The sequence below is a fragment of the Lutra lutra genome, chromosome 3, assembly GCF_902655055.1.
Source record: "Lutra lutra chromosome 3, mLutLut1.2, whole genome shotgun sequence".
Taxonomy (NCBI): Eukaryota; Metazoa; Chordata; class Mammalia; order Carnivora; family Mustelidae; genus Lutra; species Lutra lutra.
The window spans coordinates 200,182,099-200,207,202 of record NC_062280.1 but is presented as its reverse complement, the minus strand read 5'-3'; the positions used below and the strand labels follow the sequence as shown (position 1 = coordinate 200,207,202).

The 25,104-nt window shown below is 54.9% G+C and overlaps 1 protein-coding gene across 7 annotated transcripts in view; it reads left to right on the top strand.

The window, feature by feature from the left end:
* The first annotated feature begins 2,353 nt into the window (after positions 1-2,353).
* Positions 2,354-25,104, top strand: part of TUBGCP3 (tubulin gamma complex associated protein 3) — a 66,958-nt gene continuing 44,207 nt past the window's right edge. For 2 of the 7 annotated variants that reach the window (XM_047720444.1, XM_047720443.1), the window contains exons 1-6: positions 2,354-2,592; positions 12,629-12,736; positions 16,610-16,677; positions 20,908-20,985; positions 22,273-22,490; positions 24,527-24,699. In XM_047720444.1, the coding sequence (XP_047576400.1) occupies positions 2,517-2,592; positions 12,629-12,736; positions 16,610-16,677; positions 20,908-20,985; positions 22,273-22,490; positions 24,527-24,699 (721 nt within the window). In that variant the 5' untranslated portion in view covers positions 2,354-2,516. Of the gene's footprint in view, positions 2,593-4,918; positions 5,565-12,628; positions 12,737-16,609; positions 16,678-20,907; positions 20,986-22,272; positions 22,491-24,526; positions 24,700-25,104 lie in introns of those variants that run through there. The other 5 variants (XM_047720442.1, XM_047720441.1, XM_047720440.1 and 2 more) reach the window with 4 other exon arrangements.

The following is a 25,104-nucleotide window of genomic DNA, read 5'->3' as shown; positions in this document are numbered from 1 at the left end:
TCTTCTTACAGCCGCTGTTGGAGCTCCATGGCCCTATGGCTGCGCATTAAGCTATACCCAGGCTTCCCAGACACACCCCAGTCCAGGCCACCGCGCTGCCGTCTTGATGTCATCCTTGCTGCCAAGACAGTGGATAACAGCAGCCACTTCCCTCCCCAGGCCCTGCTCTCAGTCAGCTCTGGTGCTTCGACATGAACGGATTTCACATTCGGAAAGATCCCCAACTGGGGAGACTGGGGGCCTCAGTCAGTTGGGCGTCTGACTCTTGATTTCAGCTCAGGTCATGATCTCGGGGTCGTGAGATCGAGCCCCGCGTCTGCGCTCGAGGGTAGAGTGTGCTTGAGATTCTCTCTCTCCCTCCCTGTCTGCACATCCCCCGCATACCTTCTTTCTCTCAAACAAACGAAATCTTAAAAAAAGAAATCCCAACATGTCTGAGCTCAGGCGTGGGAGCTACCTACTCCTGGGATCCGACGGAGGATCTCTTCCCTGGGACCACTCCCGTTAGCATGAACTATACAGTGAGGTTGAGTCTGGAAAGCGGAAACCACTCAGGCAATTTCAGTGCAGGGACCGACACAGGACTTGGTTATGTGGGGTCGAAGGAGGCGGGGAGGCACTCAGAGGAGCGGGGCAGGAAGTGGCTACTTCGCCTAGGGCTGAAGAGACAGTAAGAAGAGCTGATGTCCCTGTGTCCCATGTTCTGGAATCTTCCGACGGGAGTGAGATCTGTGAGGAGAGCACGGAAAAAGCTGGAACATGACGGGAGGGGGCGGGCAGGTCGCAGGCGCTGCCACAGAGGACCTTCGGCTGCTGGCGTGGACTGGGCGAGGGGCAGAGGCTTTAGGGTGAGAGCCTCGGTCGTCTCCTTCTGACCTCCATTTCCCTGGCGGGGACTCGCCTGCCTGAGCCTGCCAGGAGGCCAGCAGTCCCGGGAGCTTGCGCGACAGCGTTCTCGAGAATGTGGGGCAGATCAGGGAAGGGCAGTCGGTGGCTCTGAGAGCACTCTGGGCAGCGTCGGCCTGTCCTGCGCACAGCCACCCTCGAACCCTCCAGGCAGGCCGCCCGTCCAGTCTTGACTTAGTGACACTGGAGGAACCCAGGGTCTTTTTGTCCTATAGCTCGTGGCTTTTCTCCAACCCTGTGCAGCTGGACCTCACCAGCCTATAAGCGCCCGATGACGGGACAAGGTGACATCTGTTCTCTCTCTTCCTTTACCTCCCACTGCTCTAACTCCTCGACCTGGAGTCCAGACAGAGGGATGAGGACAGAGGTCAAAAGTCCTCTGGCCAACTCTGCAGGCGGCCACGCCTTCTGTCAGTGGCCCTCACCGTCTGCAGCCGACGGCCATCAGCGCCCTCTCTGTGTGGGCATCCGAGGCCAGTCCTCCGGGGACACAAACAAGACTTTCCTGAGGGCTCCCCGCAGGGGGTCTGGCTTCCGCAGTCTCCTGGCAGGGCAGGTCCCGATGTCCCTGAAATCGTCTCAGGACCTCTGGGACCCCCTCCTTCCCCGCGGTCACCTGCGCAGCCAGGGATGGACCTTTGGGATGGGGGAGACAGCGGGGGGGTCAGCAGTGTCCGCTCAGCTGCGGCCTCGTCGTCCTCCGGAGGGGCGTCGGCCTCCCATCTTCCAGGTTTTCTTTAAAGTGCGGCGCCCTCCGTGTTGTATCCCAGTGACCAACTCTCGGGACACGCTGTTACTTGTCCACCCGTCGGTCGTGTTTCCGTCTTGAATCTGGAAGAGCAAAGGCCCGTCCCTGCACGTGTCAGCGACGGGGGCAACGGTCCGACGCCCCCGCACGTCTGCTCTGCTGGGCCAGCGTCTCTCGCGTCCTTCCCTCCGGGCCTGGCCCGTCTGGGCGCCCGCGGCGCTGCCGTCAGGACTGTCACTGGCTCTGCGGCCCGGATCCCAGCGGGCGCGGCAGGACCGCCGGGCGGGGACCGCGGGGCCTGGTGCCCCTCTGTGACCCCGCGCTTCGGCCCCGGGTGCGGGACGCGGGCCTTCCGGAGACCTGGGCCACCCACCGTCTGGCGGGGACGTTGTGTGTGCAGGGGACGGGGCCGTCGGGACCCTCCGGGGGCACTTGGGGGAGCGGGGCCGTCGGGACCTTCCGGGGGGACGTGGGCGGGGCGGTGCGGTGCCGATGCTGCGGCGCGGACGTGTGTGGCGGCCCCGCGCTCCGAGGGCAGCTGGGGCAGGGGCAGCCGGAGCGGCAGGGGCGGCCGGAGCGCCGGGGCCGGAACCTTCCAGGCCCGGCGGCTGTGGTCGGGGGACCGCGCGCGGACGGACCGGGGGACTCTCAGACTGGCGCACCCGCCGCCCCGGGCGCCGGAAGAAGCGGAGCATTGTGGGAAGGGCGCGCGGTTTCGGCGGGTTCCGTTAAAATGGCGGCCTCATCGCCGGCGCTGCCCGCGGGGCCGTAGCCTGTCCGGCAGGTCGGGAGCCCGCGAGGCGTGAGGCGGCCGGGTACGGCCGGGGGCTCCGCAGGGCCCCCGTGGGCCGTCCGGGCGAGCATGGCGACCCCGGACCAGAAGTCCCCGAACGTGCTGCTGCAGAACCTGTGCTGCCGGATCCTGGGCAGGAGCGAAGGTAGCGGGGCCGGACCGGCGGCTCGCGGCCGGGGCGCGTCCGGGAGGCCGGGGCGCGGGGGGCGCGGGGGGCGCGGGGGCCGGCTTCCCGGGCGGGCCGGCGGAGCGCTGCAGCCCCGGGTGGAGGCAGGAGGGAGCCGGGCCCGGCGGGGCTGAGTCACCGCTCCCCGCGCCGCGGTCCGGGTGGGGGGGCCGGGGCCGGCGACTGGCCTCCGCCCGCCTGGTGGGGAGCGCGCGGGCTGACCGGCGGGCGCGGGTCACTCGGCTGTCACCGGGGGGGGGGGGGGGGACGCGGCGAGCCGCCCCGCTCCCTGCGCCTCGGGCGGACCCGGCCGCTCCCGGCCGCGTTTCCCTCCAGAGGCCCGAACGCCGCCCCGGACCTCCCGGGCGCCCCGCAGATGCCGGTCCCGGGCTCAACCCGGACGGGGCGGGAAGACGCTGGGCGGGGAGCACCGGGGGGTGGTTCTGGGGGGTCGAGGACGCCGGGACCGTCCGTCAGCGCCTGACGCGGCCGGAGACTCTCCGCGAACTCGCTGCGGGAGCGTCGCGGCCAGAGCGGGCGCGGCGGGCGGGCGGGGGAGGGGGACGCGCTGGCCCCGCTGAGGGACGCGGACTTCGCGCGGTTCTCGCTGCGTTTTCCGCGGTTTGGCGCTGGGACGTGACTCGTCGGCGGGTTGTGGGCTCGACGCCGCCAGGCGGGATGCGGAGCGCGGGCGCAGGGCGGGCCTCCCGGGGCCGCTGCGTGCTGGGCGGAGGCGTGGCCCGAGGGAAAGCGCGGGTGAGCGGGAAATGCCGCAGCGGGGGTGGAGTGGGGCGGCCGGCGGGGGCGTGGGGGCTCGGAGACGCTTCCGCGGGGCCGGCGGGCGGCGGAGAGGCCGGGGCGGGGGGTGGATGCGGAGCGCCTCGTTGTCCCGGCGGGTCCGCGGTTTTCCTCGGGGACGGACCGCGCTCCTCTGCTCCCGTCCTCGCGGCTGGACGCTGAAGGCTCTCGCCGTGACGCAGCATGCTGTTCTGCATGAAAAACATCTTTTCTAAAAAAACCCGGAGGCTCCTGTTGATGGGCTGTTTGAGCCCTTCCAGGACGTAAAAGCACCAGCTTCCGCGGACTCTGCGCCCTCCTCTCCCTCTACTCAGAGCCGCGTTGAAACTAGGAGCAAACGGGGTCTCCGAGGTCCGCGGGGGCCTCCGAGTAAGACGGTTCCCGGGGTTGTTCTGAGCACCCGGTTGCCGGTTGCGTCCGTGATTCCAGATTGTGCTGTTGACGGAGGAGTTTGTAGGCACTGAGTGGCCGCGTTCTGACTGGTTCTGCCTCCGTGAGCAAAGGAGCATATTAATTGCTCACTTTACAGTGTTTGGCGTGGAAACAGTTTTCTTTTTTTAAAAAGATTTTATTTATTCGACAGAGAGCGCGAGCGTGTGCGCGCCAGCCGGAGAGGCGGCTCGAGCGGGGAGCGCGGGGGGCCCGTGCGGCTCGTCCCAGGACCTCAGCCTGAGGCAGTTGCCTAAGGACTGAGCCACCCAGGTGCCCTGAAAACGTCGTTTCACTAGTGGAGTTTTACCTGATAACTAAGAACTTTTGGTAACCCTTTCTCTACTGTCCTGTCACAAGCACTTGCCGTATACTTTTGTAGTGTTGCTTTTTCAGTGCTGTCATGCTGAGGAATAATTGATGCTTGCTTTATTTTTATTTTTTCCCCAAAGTAAGCCCTACGCTGATGTGGGGCTGGAACTCATGACCTTGCATACTCCAGAGAGCCCACTGGCTCCCCTACTTGTTACTTTTTTTTTTTTTTTTTTTTTTTTTTTTTTGAGAGAGACAGATGCAGGGCTCCATCCCGGGAACCTGAGATCATGACCCGAGCCCTGAGCTGAAGTCAAGAGCTGGACACTTAGTTAACTGGGCTTCCAGGTGCTCTTTGTCACTTTTACTTATTTATTTATTTATTATTTCTTTGAAAGATTTTGTTTATTAGAGATCACAAGTATGCAGAGAGGCAGAGAGAGAGGAGGAAGCAGGCTCCCCGCCGAGCAGAGAGCCCGATGCGGGACTCGACCCCAGGATCCCGAGACCACGACCGGAGCCGAAGGCAGCGGCCCAACCCACTGAGCCACCCAGGCGCCCCGCCCCCTTGTCACTTTTATTTTTTTTTTTAATTTTTTATTTTTTTTTAAAGATTTTATTTTATTTATTTGACAGAGATATCACAAGTAAGCGGAGAGGCAGACAGAGAGAGAGGAGGAAGCAGGCTCTCCGCTGAGCAGAGAGCCCGATGCGGGGCTCGATCCCAGGACCCTGGGATCATGACCTGAGCCGAAGGCAGAGGCTTTAACCCACTGAGCCACCCAGGAGCCCCCCCCTTGTCACTTTTAATATGAGTTTCATATGAATCAGTTTTTCATAGAGTACTAAAAATTTTTTTTCTAGTTGGCTTCAAGGGACCCTCAGAAACAAAGCACCAAAGTGTGATGGTATTTGACATTTTTATAAAGTTAGTATAACCATTATTTCTCACCTTTCCCAGCCTGAGAACTTGCTAGAAATGTATACTGCCAGCCAGTGACTGGAAAATTCTCTCTACATCCCTGCCTCTCTCCCAGAGCACGTTTTCCGCATTAGGTCTTTGGAGAGTCCTTTCTGTCTGTGGAAACCATGTTCTTGATGTTAAGTGTTGCACCTCTGTCAGGGACAACTTTCCTTTTCATACTTTGTAATTCACTTTTTCACAAGAGATAACAAATACAGGAGTTTCTGTTTGGTGAGCATTTCCACGCAAATGCTCAGGTGTGATGACAGTACCCTGTGCCTTGAGTTAAGGGGACCGCCCTGCCACATAGCGGCGCTGGGAGTGTGTCCTGAGCCACAGGGCAGGCTGAGGAAGGAGTCTTGTCCTCCTGGGTCTTGGACCTCAGGTGGTATTGCTGTTGGTGTCATGATTTTCCAGAAACGGTGCGGAGCTCTTGATGAAGTTCCTGGTAAGTTATGGTCTTCCCTGATTACATATACTTGGGGAAATCGGTGTGTGTTAGACATTACAACCTACATCAGGAGCGCCTGGTCGGCTCAGTGCAGCGTCTGCCTGCAGCTCGGGTCAGGTCCTGCGTGGTGAGGCTCCGTGCTTGCAGGGAGCCTGCTGCTCCTTCTCTCTCTGCCCCACTCACAGGCCAGCTCACTGTCTCTTAAATAAATAAAAATTTTAAAAATAATAAAACTTCTAATAAATGTATGTTGAAATGTGCACCAAATATCCATTAACATACTGAAATTCCAGAGTTTTAAGCTTCATTTTAAAGTCGTGCTTAGTACTCTTACCATTTTAAAATGAGTTTATATGCAAAAATCCTGATTTAAATTTCTAATACAGTAAGTGTTGATAGGTTTAGCCTGTATAAATAACCAGACCCTTTTGGGGATCCTTAATCCTAGGAGTGTAAAGGGGCCCGAGACCAAACAGTCTGAGAACCAAAGATCCAGAGCAATGTGTTTGTATTTTGGTTCTCGTCGGGGAGCACCGTGTTTCATTCGGTGGGCGCTGTGCACGGGCTCACCTGTGATCTGTGTCAGCCAGACCGCTGGCTTGCGGTCGGGCCCCTGCGGCCCGGCGGTGTGTTTGTTGTTTGTTGTGTTTGTTGTTTGCTGTGTCGACAGTGTCTTACTGCGTCTGAGTCTTCGTGCCTTGTCCCTTTGAATTGTGCACATGGGACGCTTATCCGGAATTAATCTTGGGGCCCTGGCTCCGGGCGCTGATTCTGTGGGAGCGCACATGAGCGCGCGGTCACAGAGACCCACGGCTGGAGGGACGCGGCGCAGCTGACTCCCAAGCCCCGAAGCAGCTGTGGTTCAGCTGGTGCCTTGTCTGCCGGTCCTGTAGGACAGCAGCGTCGTCTGCAGGCAGGAGGAGCAGTGAGGCACAGAGTCCAGCCTTACCGGTCAGCTCAGTCTGCCCTGGTCACCTTGGAAGCCCTCGAGGGTACCCAGCGGCGGTGTTTGCGCTCGCCTGAGCCGCATGCGCCTCTCCCTGAGTCTCTGCATGCAGTTTTGTTTGATCTGAGTGTGCGTGGAATCCTTCTGGGTTCTTTCTGGAGAAGAAGCCTCATCACACCGGGGGAAGAGAATCTGTTTCCTGTGTGTCATCTACAGGATGAAGGGCAGATTACCTTGCTGAGAGGTTAAATCTGGGTGCTTTGTTGAGTTATGGTTCTGATGGTGGCAGTAGGCATGACATGCCTTGAAGTGACATTTTCAGATTAATAACAGCCATAAAAACAGCCACTGCTTCTCAAGTGCTTACTCTGCGCTGAAGAGCGTGTGCACTGTGAGCTCGTGTGTTCAGCTCCCAGTGGCGCTGGGGGTTGGGGTACTTAGTACCCTCCTCTCGGAGCTGGGGAGACCCACGTCTCTGGGTCCAGCACCTGATGTCTTGAAGTCATTCCCTCTTGTTCTTCTGTGTCGCACTTGACAGCTTCCCTGTTTGTGAGCTGAGTGGAGGCAGGACAATGCTGGCCCTGCGTGCGGCATGGCCTCTTGCCTCCGGCCTCACCTGCTTGTTCTAGGGAGGCGTGTGGGGTCAGCGCAGTGTCCACTCTCTGGGACTTGTCGGACGCTGTGTCCCGGAGTTCACTGGTACCAGGTCTTCTCAAACAGCTCTTCTCAGAGGTTGGGCGGAGTAGCCCTGGCCTCCCTTCCAGGCTGCCGGCACCCAGAGCGGTTCCAAGGTGGGAACAGAAGACATTCCTGAGGGGTGTTGTGGCTTAAAAAAAAAAAAAAGTTGAATGCTCTCTTAATCTTGGACGGAGCCAGTCATCAAAGAGCTCCAGCCTGGCCTCCTCACCTGGGTCTCAACGGACTGACTTCAGCTTGTCTGATTGGGATTTTCGAACCCGCCGGCGCCGGCATCCTCTGGAGACCAGGCGCACGGTGGCACACGGTGGCACACGGTAGTGCCGAGCGGCTCCTCCCGGCAGAGGGCTGCTTCCTTAGAGAGGCCTTCCCCAAGCGGCCCACTTCACGGGGTCCCCCCTGTCATTTGCCGTCGTGGGGTCCTGCCCGTTTTCTGAGCAGCTCTGACCACAGGCTCGTCACCTGTGCAGGTCCTTGCCTCGTTTCTCGGATCCTCACCGAGACGGCCTCGTTAGCCGCTGCTCTGTTCCGCTGCTGGTGTGGGGCGTGGAGCGGGCGCTTGGGAGTTACTCTTCAGTTCCCGACTGGGCTTAGCGCTGCTCTAGAAACCGAGTAGGATTTGGGGAGTATTGGCCTAGAGACCCGTAGTGAACGTTGTCTGATACTTCGCAATTTCATCTTCGATGGTTGGGCTCGATAAACAGCTATTCACCGCTGCACATTCAATAGCCCGCGGTCGCGCAGCTGCCCTGGGAAGCTAGGTGGGTTTTACTCAAAACCAGTAGATGGGTTTGCACACGTTTGATGTCAGCAAGAGAGAGAGACGACAAACTAGGTCGGCAAGGAGGTGGGGAGATGGAAGGTGGCCAGCGAGGCGGGGTGAGATGCTGCAGGGGACCACGGGTGCCTCGTGCAGAGACACGGGCGAGGGGGGAGGGGGAGGTGGCAGGCGCGCGCCTCTGGTGTGGAGGAGGTTTGAGTGTTAGAAAAGCCAAAACTTAATGAGACTTTTGGAGTAGAGATGTGAGTCTGATGTACTTGAATAGGCTGTTAGTAAACTTTCTGTGGAACTCGGGGTCATGGGAATCTAAAGTGTTCTTTAAGGAGAATGGTTGCACAGGTACCCCTCTGTGGGCAAGTAGTTTCCAGTGCCACATTTTGTTTTTCTTTGAGCAGTGGTGGGGGGCTCGAACCCAACCCTGAGATCAAGACCTGAGCTGAGATCAAGAGTCAGACGCATAACCGGCTGAGCCACCCAAGCACCCCAGTGCCACTTCTTATATATATAAAATTAACATTTACTGCTTAGAAAACTTTAAAAGTGTGGGAAAGTGTGAGGGAGAAAATTAAAACCACTCGCTAATGTTAGGTTTCCGCCGAAACAGTCTATTTCCTTTGCCCCCCCCCCCCCCCCCCCCCCCCGTACTCACCGAGTCCCGAACACAGCGTGTGCTCCACGCTTGCCCCGCGTGCGTGCGTGTTTGGGTCCCCGCGTGCGTGCGTGTTTGGGTGTGCTTGGGACGGGAAGGCCCCGTGAGGCTCAGGTGGCGTTTAGATAGAGAACCAAGTGACGTGCTGGAAGGAGTCCCCGGAAGGTGTGCGGGAGCCGGCCCAGGTCTGCGTGGGACGCGGGCGCCGTGTGCCCCAGGGTGGGCAAGGCGGGGAAGCGTGTCCGGGCGCAGCCAGAGCTGCGGGCGGGAGGGGCGCGAGGGGCATTGGTGAAGTGACCAGGGCTGGGTTGGGCCGGCCGTCCTGGTGAGTTCGGATCTTACTCTGGGTGTGTTGGGAGGGTTCAGGCAGAGCGACGGCACTACTTAGGTCTTAAAAAGATCACTCTGACTTGGGTAGTCTCAGGGCGCCAGAGTGGGACGTGCTGACCGCTACCGCGGGGACTCCTCAGTGAACGGCCGTGCGGTAAATACCCCGCGTGGGGTCGCGCGGCTCGCGGAGAGCGCGTGCGCAGCTTGTACAGCAACTGCCCGGGTGTTTGGCCGAGCGCGGCGCCTGCCCCGCGCCTGCCCCGCGCCTGCCCCGCGCCTGCCCCGCCGTGAGAAGAGCTCCGGCCCGGGGCTCCCCGCCCCCGGGTGGTTTTTGTTGCTGCGGCTCTAAGGCTCTAATGGACGAATAACGGCGGCTCCTTGTGGCTTTAGATTGTGTTTCCCTGACGGTGAATGAATGCATCGAGCCTCTTGTGTTTCTTTGCTGTTCATCTTCTTGGTGAATTGTCTTTTGGGAGCTTTTGTTTTTACTGTTTTCTTCCCCCTTTCCTGCATTTTGAGAGTTCTCTCTGTGCACCTGGATTCAAGTCCTTTTCTGTGTTTGCAGATGTTTTCTGAGTATTTTCATTCTCTTAACATTGTCCTTTGCACAGCAAGGGTTTAATCGTGGATGGACTCCAGTAATCACATTTTGTTATGGTTCAGGATTTTGGTATTTTATGTAGAATCTCCTTGTCTAACTCCAAGTCCCAAAGATATCTTCTGTTGGTTTTTCCCTCAGAGTGCTGTAGGCTCATGTTTTACGCTTACTATGACATAATTTGCGTTGATTCTTGTGTATGTTGTGTGCTGACATTCTTTTCTGAGTTTACCAAAGAGACCCATCCCCCCATTTAATTTGCTTTATTCTTTAAAGTTTTTAAAACAGCTTTAGAAACCTATTTTTTAAGAAAAGATCTTGTTAAGAGTGAGCAGGGCGGGGGGAGGTGGTGGGACTGAGGGAGGAGGAGAGAATCTGAAGCAGACTCTGCTGAATGTGAGCCCAGCTCGGGGCTCGGTTGCAAGACCCCGAGTTCATGACCGAGCTGAAGTCAAGAGTCGAGTCACCCAGGCACCCCTGAAAGCATGGTGATACCGTGGCCCCATTCCACATCAATACATCCTGATTGGTGAAAGATGGGGTTTAGAATCACTATGTTTTTAAGAATAAACTTCAATTTTAGAATGAGTTTCGATTTACAGAAAAATGGGGACTACCATAGAGCGTCCCCTTGTTCTGCACACCTTTCCCGTTACTGGCGGCTTACAGTAGGATGGTACAGTCGTGCAGTGAGTGACTGTCACAACACAGTCAGTACTTAATTTCCGTAGATTTCCTCACTACTGCCTGATGTCCCTTTGCTCCTGTAGGGTTCCTGCAAGGGCACCGTGTGACCTTGAGCTGTCCTGTCCCCTTGGGCTCCTGTTGGCTCTGATAGTTTCTCAGACTTTAAAAATTACTATTTTTTCGATGACTTTGACAGTTTTGAGGATTAAAAGTTACTTTATAGAGCATCTCACTTGGGATTTAGCTGGCGTTTTTTTCGCTCGGAACTAGACTGTGATTCTGTCTGTTGGGCAGAAGGCCCCAGAGTCCAGAGTGCCCTTCTCATCGCCTTATATCTGGGGTGTATGGTGTCAGTGCGCCCGTCACGTGGTCACGCGGTCTTAACCTGGACCTCCCGGCTGAGGTGTGCCTGTCAGTTGTCTCCTCTGCCCGGAGCCCTTCCCACTCCCACGCTCCCCTCTTGGCTGGGCAGACGCCGCGGGGCCCATGCTTACCGCTGGGCATCCTGGCGCACCTGTCCCTTGAGGCGGGCGGCTGCGGAGGGGACTTGACCTTCGTTTTCAGAAGTTCTGTGGGATCAGCGACAGTATTGCCGCTTCCATCCCTGAATTTGTGTTTGTCTTTTCTTGATCACAAATTGGTTTCTCAATTCCAGTTTTTTTTTTTAAGAACCAGCTTTTGGTTTCACTGATTTTGTTTTTCCTATTTTTGCTGTAAATTTCATTGATTTTTGCTTTTATCTTTACTATTTCTTAATGGTCTGAGTTTAGTTTGTTTTTCTTTTTCTAGATTTTATTCTGTAAGCCGAGATTATTGACTTGAGACCCGTCTTCCTTTTTAATAAAAGCATTTTATACTCTACATTTTTCCCCCAAACACTGTTTCAACTGAGCCCCACATATTTTAATGTGTTGTATTTCCATTTTCATTCAGTTCAAGATGTTTTCTGATTTTCTTTGAGACTTTCTCTGGCCGTCGTGCTGTGTAGGGCCATGTTGGTTGCCTTGCAGACGGGGGGAGGATTTTTCTGTTACTGATCTCAGGTGTAATTCCTAATTCTGTTCTTGGTGGAGAACACACTTGGAGTAATTTTAGTTATTTTGTATTTAATAAGGTTTGTTCTGTGACCCCCAGCGCAGTCTGTCCTGGTGCGTGTTCCCCACGTGTTTGAATAGAACGCGCGTGTGTTCCCTAAGTGCCTCGTGGGCTTGGCCAGGCCTGGCTGGTTCTGGGCTGCTCAGGTCTGCATCCTTGCTCGTCCTCTCATCGCTGATTTTTCTGATGATGGAGAAAAGGCACTTCTGCCCATGGTGCCTGTTGGACTGTCTGGCGTTTTGTTGTGTTAGTGGTTTTGCGGGTGTAGGTTGGGGTGCGCCCTGTGGGGTGGTTGTGCTTCCGGGGAAAGGTAGGGCTGTTGCTGCTGTTACCCTGTAAGGATGTTGACTCCGGGGCCTGGGAAGGAGGGCTGGGGTCTGTAGTTCAGTCTGCTGCTTTTACTTCATGCCCTTTGCTGTCCTAGTGTCCATCCAGACCCTCTGTGGTTTGTCTGGGCGAGGTCCTCCCTGGTTGTCTGGGTGAATGGGAAGCGGTAGAGGACCCGGTTGTCTGTTCTCCAGCCAGACTTCCCGCTGGTCCTCTTCTGCCCCAGTTCATTCACACCTTCTGCACGGAGGAGTTCCCACCTCTCTGGAGCCTCCCTCGGTTTCCTTGTTGGCATTTGTGTCGTGCGCCCTGCCCCCCTCTCAAGCAGACACTGAACTTCCAGTCTAACCGTCCTGAACTGGTTCCCACCGGTCCAGTTGCCTCTCCGCTCCTCACACTGGTTGACTTCTCTTCGGTGTGGTTTCTGCCTTGTTTTCTTTGCCCCGTGGGTTTCTGCTTTTGTAAAAACGAATACAGAATTCTTGATTCTCAGTGGGGTTTTCGGTGGGAGTGGAGGCAGACATCTGTGCTTAAGCCGTCGTCCCGATCCGGGGTGCCAGGGTGCTTTGATTCTCAAGATCCCTTTCCGTGATCCCCGTTTGTGCATCCAGTCAGCCTTGGACCGTCTTGGGGTTCTCTGGGACACGCCTGCCTCTCACGGGCCGCGTTCGGTCTCCGACTCTCCCTGCTACTTTTTGTGGTGACCAGCCCAGGTCACCATCTGTGTCCTAGGATTCTTCACACTGCGGCCCTGCTGCCGTCTCCTTGTCGTGGTTTGTGGAACCGTATTTTATTCATTCATTTGCTTCGGTCTCTTAATAGCTCCTCTGTCCGCTCGGTGAAGACCTGGGGGAGGTGGGAGCTAGGTGGGCGTGCGCGGGCCGCACCTGACGCGCGAGGCGGCGAGCGCTTCCCTGAGCGCCAGTGACCTGCGTCCTCTTGTTCCCTGCAGCTGACGTGGCCCAGCAGTTCCAGTACGCCGTGCGCGTCATCGGCAGCAACTTCGCCCCGACGGTCGAAAGAGACGAGTTTCTTGTAGCGGAAAAAATTAAGAAAGAACGTACGTATTTTTTTCGGTGTCACGGTGTGTAGGATTTTTGAACTTGTGTGTGCGCATACACATGCACACGTGTGCTCACCGGTGGTTCCAGGCACGGTGTGATTACAGGTGCTGTTTGCATGTATATAAAACATGTATTAAAAACATGGACAGCTTGGGGCGCCTGGGTGGCTCAGTGCGTTAAAGCCTCTGCCTTCGGCTCAGGTCATGATCTCAGGGTCCTGGGATCGAGTCCCGCATCGGGCTCTCTGCTCCTCGGGGAGCCTGCTTCCCCCTCTCTCTCTGCCTGCCTCTGCCTACTTGTGATCTCTGTCTGTCAAATAAATAAAATCTTGGGGCACCTGGGTGGCTCGGGGGGTTAAGGCCTCTGCCTTCGGCTCAGGTCATGATCTCAGGGTCCTGGGATCAAGCCCCGAGTCAGGCTCTCTGCTCAGCGGGGAGCCTGCTTCCTCCTCTCTCTCTGCCTGCCTCTCTGCCTACTTGTGATCTCTGTCAAATAAATAAATCTTTAAAAAAAAAATAAAATCTTAAAAAAATATGGACAACTTAATTGTGTCTTTTATTAGAACATAGTGCAAGAGGGTTTTTAAATTTTTTTTTTTCAAAGATTTATTTATTTAATTGAAGTAGAGAGCATGAGGGGAGGTGCAGAGGGAGAGGGAGAGGAGCAGGCTCCCCGCTGAGCTCAGAGCCCGACCTGGAGCTCCATCCCAGGACCCTGAGGTCATGACCTGAGCCAAATCAAGAGTCAGACGCCACACAGAGGGAGCCCCCAGGCGGCCCCAGGCGCACCAGCAGAATGTGTGGGTGCGGGCGATGAAGCTGGCTGCGAGCTCCAGGGCATCCTGCCGCTTGTAGGGCTTGCGCGCCCCCTCTGCCCCCTCTGACCAGGTACCACAGAGCGGCGCAGTAGCCTCTGCTGATTGTCCGCGTCCAGACTTCTGGTACTTTAGAAGTTGTGAACATTTTCATTCTGAGCTATACTGAAAGCTCTCGTAGACACCATTACCTTCGAGAAGAAAGCTTTTCCTTTATTCGCTCTGGGTTGCTGACGTGTTTGTTCTCCGTGCGAGGTGGGGCCCCGGCGCTGTGTGAGGAACGGCGCTTTGCACAGAAGGGCCCACGTAGGAAGATTTCTCTCGTGCCCGTTGGAGGGTGGTTTTTCTCTGGAGGCCGGCTCCTTGTGGTTCTCCAGCCCAGCTTCGGCTGCCAGGAAGCAGCCTTGCTGTGAAGGTCACCGCGTTCTCCCTGCTGAGGCCTGGCCTGGCTCTGAACCGCCTGGACAGATAGGCTTCGGACTGACTTCAGTGTTGGCAAACCTGTGATGATGCCTTCTAGGATTTCCCTTCTTTGTGGCGTAGTCACCCGAGCCGGTGCGTCCTTTCCTGCGTTTGACCCGTGGTCTGCACGCCCTGCTGTGGAGCCCAGCTCGGGGGAGGCGGCCCTGCTGGCGAGGCGGTGGCCCTCGGGTACCTTGGCTTGGCCGTGCTCTCCTCGGCACAGCCCTGAAGTGACCCATCCATTGGTGTTACTGAGCGTGATGTATTATTTAGGGGAGGGACACAAATGGAGGATTTATCTTGCTGTTAACCTCTAAAATCATATTTAAAAAAAAATTTTTTTTGTTTGTTTGAGAGAGAGGGAATGAGAGGGGGAAGGTCAGAGCAAGAAGCAGACTCCATGCTGAGCAGGGAGCCCGATGCGGGACTTGAGCCCCGGGCTCTGGGATCATCACCCGAGCCGAAGGCAGGCACCCTACCAGGTGAGCCACCCAGGCACTCCTAAAATCTTATTTTTATTTACATTTCTTGTCTGTAAAGCTGAACGTAAGAGCCCCGCTCTCCTGGAGCTGTAACACTATCACATCTTGGATTATTTTAGTATTTCGGACTTTAGATCATTTTCCTTTTTGGATGATTAGTGACATCTCCGGCCGTCAGGAACTGTGTTAACAGACCGTTCCCTTTGCAGATTCGCATCTCAAGGCCTCCTGGTGCGCGTGTGTGCGAACGTGTAATCAAGTTTATCACGGGCAGTGAGGAGGGCCCGTGGTGTGATGAACACTGGCCGTGGTATGCAACCCACGAATTGTTGAGCACTACGTCTGAAACTAGTGTCCTCTTTGCTGGCTCATTGAGTAGAAAAAGTTTGTCTGAACTCAGTTACAGGACTGGCAGCGACATTGCTGGAGTGGATGTTGCAAAGAAGTCTTGGGATTTCCTTTACAAAGAAAGCTGTGGTCGTGCATAGTTGGGGTGTGCGTACCTTCTGCGGTTTTGAAGACCGGTGTGTCGACGCAGCACGCCTTTTCTGCCTCTTCCCACCAGGTGGCCATTGCTCTGCTGGGCACCCCACGCTGTCAGCACCCCTCTCGGGGTCTGAGGTGGCCCAGCTGCTGGCAGTGCAGTGTTACTGATGTTTCTCTCGCGTCACGGTCACCACTGACTTCCTGGTTTCATTAAATCTTACATAGAAGTTTTTTGATACTTGAGTACAGTCTTCAGTAGATGAACTGAATTAAGGTAGTTCTGTCCTTTGGAATAATACAAAAGTCATTTTCCATTTTATATGGTGGACTTAAAATGCCAAACACTAGCACATTTTATACTGAAACAAATTGCAAAACTCATGTGTGATGAAATTTAACACCTAATGATTTCTGAATTTCTCACATTAGTGAGTGGGATACGTTGTAAGTAAAGATTTGTTTTGCAGTCTGACAGATAAAACATCATTTTCTGGTGAATGTTCTGTTTATTTTTATTGGTGTCGTGTACGGTTTTGTTGCTCCGTGGTTGCTCTGCATGTGTGAATTAGTGTGGGTCTCATTCTGTAGAAAGAACATCTCTTGTTTAACTTAATGACGGTATTTATTTGGAGTATTTTTGTATATCTGAAAAGGCAATCGGCTGACTTTCAGTTGCGTCATCTTTGTTGAAAGCGTTTTGTGGCGATACCCTTTAAAGGCAGCTTTGCTCTTCTGCAAGGACGACTGTGGTTGGGCAGACGGGACCGGGGTGACAAGCTCCGGCCTGTGGTTCGCGAGGTCGGAACGTGACGCCAAGACCCACTCCCCGCTGGTGCGCATGAGGGAGGACCGGCCGTCAAGCTAGTGACCGTCTTGCTGCAAACCGGTTGAGCATTTAGAGCTCCGTGAACTTGGCTGATGGGGTCTCCAGACAGCAGTCCTGCTGCTGTTCGCTCGGTGAAGGTGGCGCCTCTGCTTCGGGGCAGGCGCGCGCACAGCTGCTGTGTGCGGTGTGGCAGGTGTGGGTGCGTGGGGTCTCCTCCCTCGGGGCCCGGGCCCAGCCTGTAGCCTCGTCCTTTGTGGAACGGACCAGAGCACGGGCACCGGGCTTGTTCTTTGGCTTCCAGGAGCCGCTGAGTGTAGCGCAGGTGTCTGAATGCATTCACTGGGGTCTGCTCCGTGTCTGCAGCAGCGCTTGCGGCGTGCGGTTCCGAGTCAGGCTGCAGTGAAGGCTTCGCTCGTTGCCGTCTGGATCCAGCACTGCCGCCATGTTCTCATCCGCACCTCACTCGGCGGAGTCGCTGAGGAGTCAGAGTGGTGGGACCTGGCCCCACCGGACGGCTTGTTGATGTTTGCAGATAGAACGTGAAGGTCCCATCATTCTGTTACTTTGGCCAACTTTCTCGTAAACTCTGCAGCCTCGTGTATCCAGATCTTACAAACGTCAGAGAGGTTAAAGGCACGGACTGAGTCTGCAGAGCTGGGACGTCACCTGTTGGCGAGTTATTTCGACACTTAAGCTCGGGATTCTTTGCAGATGTCCGTCGCCTGTTTCTGTGGTGAAACGACTGCAGAGGGACTTTGGTGTACACGGTTAACACTCCTTTTCTTGTCTCACTCCCCAGTTATCCGGCAAAGACGCGAAGCGGATGCGGCCTTGTTCTCGGAGCTGCACAGGAAGCTCCACTCACAGGTACTGCACGTCCTGCGGGGCCGCGGCCGGCGGGCCGCTCGGGGCTGGGCGCCGCGTTTCACTGTCTGCGTCGAGCGATGGCTTCTAACAGTAGATGGCGTTTGCTTCTTAAGGGCTTTTCAACATTAAAAGTAAGTTTTAGATGGATTTAACGGCACATTGCTAATGAAGACGATGGAAGCCGTGTGGGGAGGGTCATGGGGATTAGGGACGGCTGAGCTCCTGGGGCAGAGGGCTCCGTTCCCTCGTGGGGAGGGAGCACACCGGTGCGAGTCTTCACTGCACATCACACCGAGAGCCGGTCCTCTAGATCCGCGCTCCTGTTCTGGGATCAGACCCCGATCGGGGCTGTTCGAGTGAATAACTGAAAAAAATTCTGATTTTGAACATTTTGTGATTGGACGTTGATAACTCGCACACAAGTGGTTTGTGTTTTTTTTTTAAACCTTTTTTTCCCCTTAAACAGAAGCCTCTACCCTCCTGTACACGCATAAATTAACCGGGGGTGAGAGTCCTGTGTTCTGCCGGGACAGGAGTGTAGCTCATGTAGCTCTCCCCTCCCCCGTCACGGAGAAGAGAGGCCACAGAAGCCTCGCACTTGACTCTTCAAGTACAGCGGTTTTTACTGAGTTGTGCCTAAGGCTCTTAGTGATTGGACTCGTCTTTCAAGTTTCTCTCTTTATTTCTTTTCTTTTCTTTTTTTTTAAAGATTTAAAAAAAAATTTATTTGACAGAGATCACAAGCAGGCAGAGAGGCAGCAGAGAGAGAGGAGGAAGCAGGCTTCCCGCCGAGCAGGGAGCCCGATGCGGGGCTCGATCCCAGGACCCTGAGATCATGACCTGAGCCGAAGGCAGCGGCTTAACCCGCTGAGCCACCAGGCGCCCCTCTCTTTATTTCTAATTTAAAATGGTGGTTTTCCAAAATTTTGTTTGGAACACTGAATGCTCATTCTTAAGCAGTTTAGACAGCCGGTTTCCTGGGGCTAACAGCCAACCAGCGTGGCTCATTGCGCGGCTAAAAGGGGACGGGCGGTGTTAGGACACAGCAGTATAACGCTAGAACTAAAGTGATTAGGAGAATCCCCGCAGAGTAGCAGGCGTCCCGTCCGGCGTCGATGTTTCTTCCGTCTCCCCACTGAGGGCCCTTCTCGGCTGTGCGTCTGTGAGGCGTGGGCAGGACTCGGGGCGTGGCAGGAGTGACGTTGGGGAAGGGGACCCGGAATTCCCTGGTGGCAGTCTCGATGTCGCCGAGCCGGCTAGAGGCGCAGCGAGTACACCGTGGTGCCTGCCAAGCAAAAGGGGCACGGGGTGAGGGGTGGCGCGGGGCAGGTGGAGGGTCAGGGCTGGCAGGCAGCCGGCCGTGCAGGGGTGACATTGGTTGGGAGGGAAGAGTGCTGCCTGACGTTGGCTCGTCGGGTAGTAGCCGCTTCACTCAGCCCCTGGTTCTGAAGTCCCTCCGGGTCTTCCGGGCCTCGTGCATCCTCTTGCCGTTGGGCTCAGGCTGTGCGTCTGAGGTTCACGCTGGAGTCGGGGTCCTGAGACGTCAGACGCTAGGTAGCAGGGCCTGAAGCGGGTCAGAAGCATCTAAGACGTCTGAGGCTGTGCCCGCTGATCGCCCCCCGCCTTCTGTGTGCTGCTTTGGGCTCTGGGGGCCTGAGGGCCGTGGGGGCTGCCCCTGCTTGGGGCCCCCTGGGTCTGATGGGGCTCCAGGCGGTGAGGCCCCGCTGCTCCCCCACTCCTGCTGGGCGGCGGCTTGGCGCTGGCTCCATGGCCAGAGCACGGCCATGCCCTGCTCCCTGGCTCTGGGGAGCCGTGTCCTCTCCGGCCCCTCGGGCCTGCCTGCTGGTGAGGGTCCTGGGTTCCCTGCAGTGCGCGCCCCTTTGCAGGGCCCCTACCTCACTCGCCCCTCAGGCTGTTCTGCTGACAACGGTGCCTCCTGCACAGGCGCCACTTGCTGGGGTGTTGGTGCCCAGCCCCGTATGCTTTTACAGCTTCCTCTGCGCTGCCTGTGTGTCGTCTGGCTTTCTCCGGGCCAGGGCGGTGGGTCCACCCTGGGACACGTGCTGCACCAGGACAGCCTGTGCTGCCTTCCAAAGCCCCCGCCGCTGCGGGGGGGCCCCGTCCCCGCACTGAAGGGCTCTTCTGTGTTTTCTTGTTTCCCAGCCCCAGGGGGCCCTTCACCGCTGTCCAGGCTCTGTCCGGCTCGCCCTGCTCTTTCCTCTGTGTTTTCCTTTTTTGGTGAACATGACCCTGTTTGTTAAGGGGCAGCCAGAAGCCTGAGTGTCACGTTGACTCCGCCTCTCTCCCCTTCCGCGGTGTCCCAGGCAGCGTTGGCGCTTCCTCGCAGGCGGGCCTCTCCGCTGTCCCTCGGGAGTCAGGCAGGCCTCGGTTTGCAGCCCAGCTTACGGTGACGGAGGTCGCCTAGCTTTTCACCTCTGGCTCTGTTGTTTGTGGAGCGAAGAGAGTAAAGCCTGTGTCCCCGCGCGGGTGCGCCGACGGCAGGAGGCCATGCGTGGAGGACGTCCCCCACGGGCTTCCTGTCAGCGGCAGTGCCCTTAGCTGATCGCCTCCCGCCCTTGAAGGAGATGGGATCCGGTGAGGAGCGGCCCTTCGGACGCGGGCAGACGGGCTTCAGGCCTTGCTCCTGTGTCCGTGGAGTCCCCAAGCCCGGTGCCTGCCCACAGGGGGCTGTGAAGGTTGTCTGGGTAGATGCTGGGTCACCGAATGCCCACCTTGCCCTTGGCCGTGTCCTCCCGAAGGACTGCAGTTTCCTGTGCGTCTCGGCTCGTCTCCTCCGCAGTCCGGCCTTCAGGGACTTTCGGCAGGTGCATTCAGGCCGTTGCAGGCTTCCTGCTGTCCCATTTTTTGGTCCCATACAGGAGACCCCTTTGTCTGAGGCTTCATTCCATTCCCAGTGTCCATGCTCCTGCCTGGCGTTAGCTGGGTTCATCTGTCTCCGCTTCCCTGAAAGGCCGTTCCTGCTCCCTCCTCTGTGCGTGCATTGCCCGTTTCTCTAGGAGACCCTGTCCTCTCTGGGGTCCTTTTGTAAGCGTTGGGCCACCTGTGACCCCCACCCCAGGTCTGAGATGTCCCGTGTCCCACCAGAGTGCCTCTGCTCGTTTGTCCCTTTGCCATCAGAGTGAGGACTGTTGGGGCTGCTGAGTTTATTATTTCTGGAAAATTACGTGTAAATCAGTTTTTTTTTTTTAAAGATTTTTATTTATTTACTTGATAGAGAGGGATCACAAGCAGGCAGAGAGGCAGGCAGAGAGAGAGGTGGGGAGAAGCAGGCTCCCCACTGAGCAGGGATCCCCTGATGCGGGGCTCAATCCCAGGACCCTGAGATCACGACCTGAGCCAAAGGCAGGGGCTTAACCCACTGAGCCACCCAGGCGCCCCAGTAAATTGGTTTTTTAAGTTAGATCGTAAGTTAAATACCTGAGATGAGCTTTTTCTTTTACGAAACTTCCAAGGCATATTTTCTACAACAAAGAACTTGTTTAAAGTGAATATAACCATCGCAGTTTTGTAAATAAAACGTGTTTATGTACTCTAGCTTGTGCATCCAAAGGTAAGGCCGTACGAATAGAATAGAAACACTCTGTAAATCTGGGAAGAAACATATCGAGGGTGGGCTGCTCCCGGGTGAGTCGGGGGGCGGCCATAGACTCTTGGGAGCGAATGAGATCCCGAAGGCGGCCTCACGCAGAAACCTGGCGGTTAGCTTGTCTGGCAGCTCTTCCTTCAGAACCTTGGGTTTAGGTATGCACGACGCTGAGGCTTACAGCACGTGCTTTAGAATTCCTTTTTCTTTCTATCTATAATGCTCTTTCATGGCAAACGGCACTTTGGGGGTGGGGCGGGACGCAATCACCTGTTTTATGATGGCATTTTGTTTATAATTGCTATGTTTAGGAAGCTGGTTATTCTAAAAATTATTCTAAGGGGGAACTGCTGTTAATCTGGAATCCGGAATAGGGTGATTCAAAAACGTTCTCATTAGGGACTGCAGACTCGTTTTCGGCAGGGGATGACCCCTCGAGAGCGTTACTTCCAGCCTTACTCAGTGGGCAGTGCTGTTGGCAGTCCCCGAAAAATGAGCGCTCTTAGACTTGGTATCATGCAAATTAAAAGAATGCGTTTCTAGTTCAGAAGTGTAATTTAGGAGAGAGGTAGGTAAAACTGGAAAGTAGTGCAAACTTGTTCTTGTAATGTTTTCTTTTTAAACAGGGAGTTTTGAAAAATACATGGTCAATTCTCTACCTCTTGCTAAGCCTTAGTGAAGATCCACGCAAGCAGCCGAACAAGGTGAGAGGCTCTGTCTCAGCAGCTCGTGCCTTTTCTTCTGCAGATCCGCTCCCATGTCTCAGCGCGCGCCTGCATGCGGGGCGGGAGGGGCAGAGGAAGGGCGAGAATCCCAGGGTCTTGCTGGGACAACGATACCAAGTTTTGATAGGAATTGGCTTCTGTGCTTAAGAAAATAATAAGAGAATAAACAGCTTGTCTAGTTTTCTTGGTATTCATGGCAGGTCAAGAGATTTTCTTTTTTTCTTTTTTTTCTAAAAGATTTTATTTATTTGTCAGAGAGCCAGTGAGGACAAGCAGAGGGAGAGGCAGGCAGAGGGACAACCAGGCTCCTCACTGGGCAAAGAGGAGCCCGATGTGGGACTCGATCCCAGGACCCTGGGATCATGACCTGAACCGAAGGCAGAGGCTTCACCCACTGGGTCCCCAGGTGCCCCTCTTTCTTGAGACCAGGTACTCACTTTCCCGGAGTTACGTCATTGCCTCAGATGTGACCGCGTCCCGTGGAGTAGAGTGGGAAAATGGTTTTCACAGGTTACCGACAGGAGCATGCTGCACAGTTCCGTGTGGGTTAGAGGACCTTTCAGGTTTTCTCGTGTCTTCACATATCATCATGAACATTGACTCCTGTCCTGCCCGCGTGAACTTCATGCGGGCTCCGTCTGTGGCCCGTGCGGCGTCCACAAGAGCTGTCGGGCTGCCACGGGCCAGGGTGTCCACTGCGAGGGGTGCTCTTCCGCAGGGACCTGCGTGCCTCCCGCGGGGGCTCTCTGTGTTGAGAGCCTCCGTCTGAGTAATGAGCGCATTTTGATTTTAGCGTAGTGCCACCCCTGCAGACACATTTGAGTGATTATTTGGGTTTTAGTTTGCTTGGATTCTGAAGAATGTGTTCAGTTGTCAGACCATGTGGCAGTTTTGGAGTTTAGAAAACATTCTGCAACTGAGTCGGTTCTGCCGTATTTCAGACTATAACAAATTATTGCTACTGAGTACGAACTCCATTATAGAACCAACATCTGAATATACGTTATCTTTATTGATTTGGGAAGTGTTCTGTAATTTTTGTATTTTTTTAAAGATTTTATTTAATTTTTTTAGGGGTAGAGAGAGAGCACAGAAGCGAGGGGAGGGAGAGAGAGACAGACTTCACACCGAGCGTGGAGCCCAATGCAGGGCTTGATCCCGCAACCCTGAGGTCATGACCAGAACTGATACCAAGAGTCGGATGCTGAACCGACTGAGCCACCCAGGCGGCCCTGTGTCTCTTTTCTTAATGGATTTCCTTTCCAGGTTTCCACCTATGCCGCGTTATTTGCCCAAGCGTTACCAAGAGATGCTCACTCGACTCCCTACTACTACGCCAGGCCTCAGACTCTGCCGCTGAACTACCAGGACCGCAGCACCCAGTCGGCCCAGAGCGCCGGTAGCATGGGAAGCAGTGGTGTCAGCAGCATAAGTGTGTACGCCTTAAATGGCCCGACCCCGACGCCACAGTCTCTCCTTCCGGGGTAAATCCAGCTTGCACAGACACGTTGCTTAACCAGTAGAGACGGAAGAATCCTCAGGCTTTGATCAGGCATTTTGTGTGTTCACTGAAACTCGCTGTAGAGCCTCGTGTGTGCTGTGAATGTTCTAGGCACTGTATCTGATGTGCTTCCTCCTAGGATTTTATTCTTTCCAAAAACTGTTTCCAATGGGAATTCTCTGCACTTCTAGTTGTGGTTGGCCGTGATGATGCTTGGTCTGCTCTCACCCTGTTAACGCAAGTACGTGTTAGCAAAGGCCCCGTGCAGAAGTGTGACAGGATGGGCCTGTCGCTGTGCGGTAACTAGTAGACATTTCCCTTGCTGTGTTCCTGGACTTATCTCTCAGTGAATATCGTCCCCGTCACTGATGCATGCTGTTCTCGTTGCTGAATTATTGAAGAGATAAGTAAACTGAAATAAAGCTGTCTTGTCCTCAAGTGCTGGGCTCTCCTGCTGACCGAGCGTCACGGTGCCATGTGCTGCTCGGCACTGAGGGTGAGCTCCGGGAGCGCGCGGCCGGCATGCTGTCACATCTCACCGTGTTTTCCGGGGACACAGTTTGTGCTTGGGAATGGAACCGCTGCTCATAGAGTAGTAAACTCGAAACTTTGCTTTTCTTGTTTTTTTACATGTTTCTGTGCATGGTTCCTTCCTGGCAGTCACATTGAAGCTGACTGTCATAAAGTGGGTATTTTTCCAGACCAGTGACTAGAGAGTCGGGGTTGCATGTGTTCCGCGTGACCATGGCATCCTGGGAAGTTAGTGTGACGTAAATATGGTTAGGTTCACGGCCCTAGAACCTCGAATGTATGCACCACACATGGGTTACACATGCCGACTGGTTTCCAGAAAGACAGCGGAAGAGGTTCTGGAGATGTACTCTCTGATGCGTATTCTGGCTAAAAGAGTCAACAGACTTCGTCACTTTTGCTTTAGAATTTGAAATAATTGTTCTGATACTAAAAAAACTGTGTAGAGAACTATAACTGAAATGGTCCTTTAGAATTTTTCTCTTAAATCTAGAACTGCATTAAAGGTCATAGTTCGACAAGTGCTATGGGGGACTTTTCCCATTGAAGCTAGAAAAGAGAAAGGGCTGTTCCCTGCTCACTGCGTTGGTGGGGACAGATGGGGCTGTCCGCGTGGCACCGAGTGAATCAGTCTGCCTTGTGGAGGCTCGTTTGTGCGCTGCAGTCCTGAGAAGTGGTATTTTTGTTGTAAGTGTCGAAACATACGTCCTCAGAAATCAGCTGTCGGGTTTTTAGAATTTCAAAGAGCAGCTTTTTTTTTTTTTTTAGATTTTATTTATTTGAGAGAACGAGAGGGAGAGATCACAAGCAGGAGGGGCAGCAGAGGGAGAGGGAAGCAGGCTCCCCGCTGAGCAGGGAGCCCGATGCGGGGCTCGATCCCAGGACCCCGGGATCATGACCTGAGCCGAAGCAGACGCTTCACCGGCTGAGCCACCCAGGCGCCCGTTACAGAACAGCTTTGACTTATTTCCAAATCATCAAAAGCTGGCCTGACCTTTGTGCTTTTGTCTTTGACTTTCCATGTGTACATTTTTGGAATTAATTGCAAATTATGATATTTTGTTTTGTATTGAACATTGCAAATGCTGGGAGACGAGTGAGCATGCAGAGAGGGGACAGCACTCCAGATTTTTAACTTCTGTGGTCTGCCAAGGCTGGTTAAGTTTGAAGTTAAAATTAGTTGTGAATTTCAAAGCGGTTTCAGTTATGTATATTATGTGTTTGTAAAGAAAAGCCAAATAGATTTGATTTTTATGCTAAGAAATAGGTGGGAGGTGCCAGCAAGAGCCTGAGTGCCAGCTTCAAGCCCCAAAGAGCCCCCGGACCGGTCAGCTGACGGATTCGCGTAGGTGGTGTCACTCGCCCAGCCCACATTTCTAACATTACATCATCCGATATAGTAATAGAAGCAGAATTTCTAGGAGTGGTTTGTCTGTCGAGTGAGCAGCCTGGGTGTTTGGAGATACGAAACACTCTTTCTTCTTTTAGACAGCCTCATCACACGCCCGGAGTGGGGGACGGTCTGCGGCAGCAGCTGGGGGCACGTCTCGCGTGGACTCTGACTGCAAACCAGCCTTCTTCACAAACCACTACCTCAAAAGGTCTCCCGAACGCTGTTTCTCGCAACATGACAAGACCAAGGAGGGAAGGGGACGTAGGTGGTGAGTAAGGATAGACTTTAATGTAGATTTTCTTTGATACTTGGAATTTATGCTTCCCTTATTTTAAAATACTGATGAAGAGTCCTTGCTTAGGATTGTCGAGTGGTGGGGGTTCTCATGACCTGAGGTTCGGAGTCAGCGTATGGTCTCACGTGTCTTGGGAGGTTTGGCAGTGCCTGGGACATTGGAGAAACCTATTGGAGATTTATTTGATGGTTAAGCGGATACCTGGAGGGTCTTAAAACTCCACTAGATCCCGAAAGAAATGAGTTTCTCTCCAGAGAGCCTGATAGTAGCGGTGTTTGGAACATGAGTGTCTGCGAACAGAGGGACGGGCTGCGTTGTCGGCTTATCCCCTGTAGCTTCGGAAGTCCCGCTGGCTGTGTCTTTGCTTACGGAGAAGGC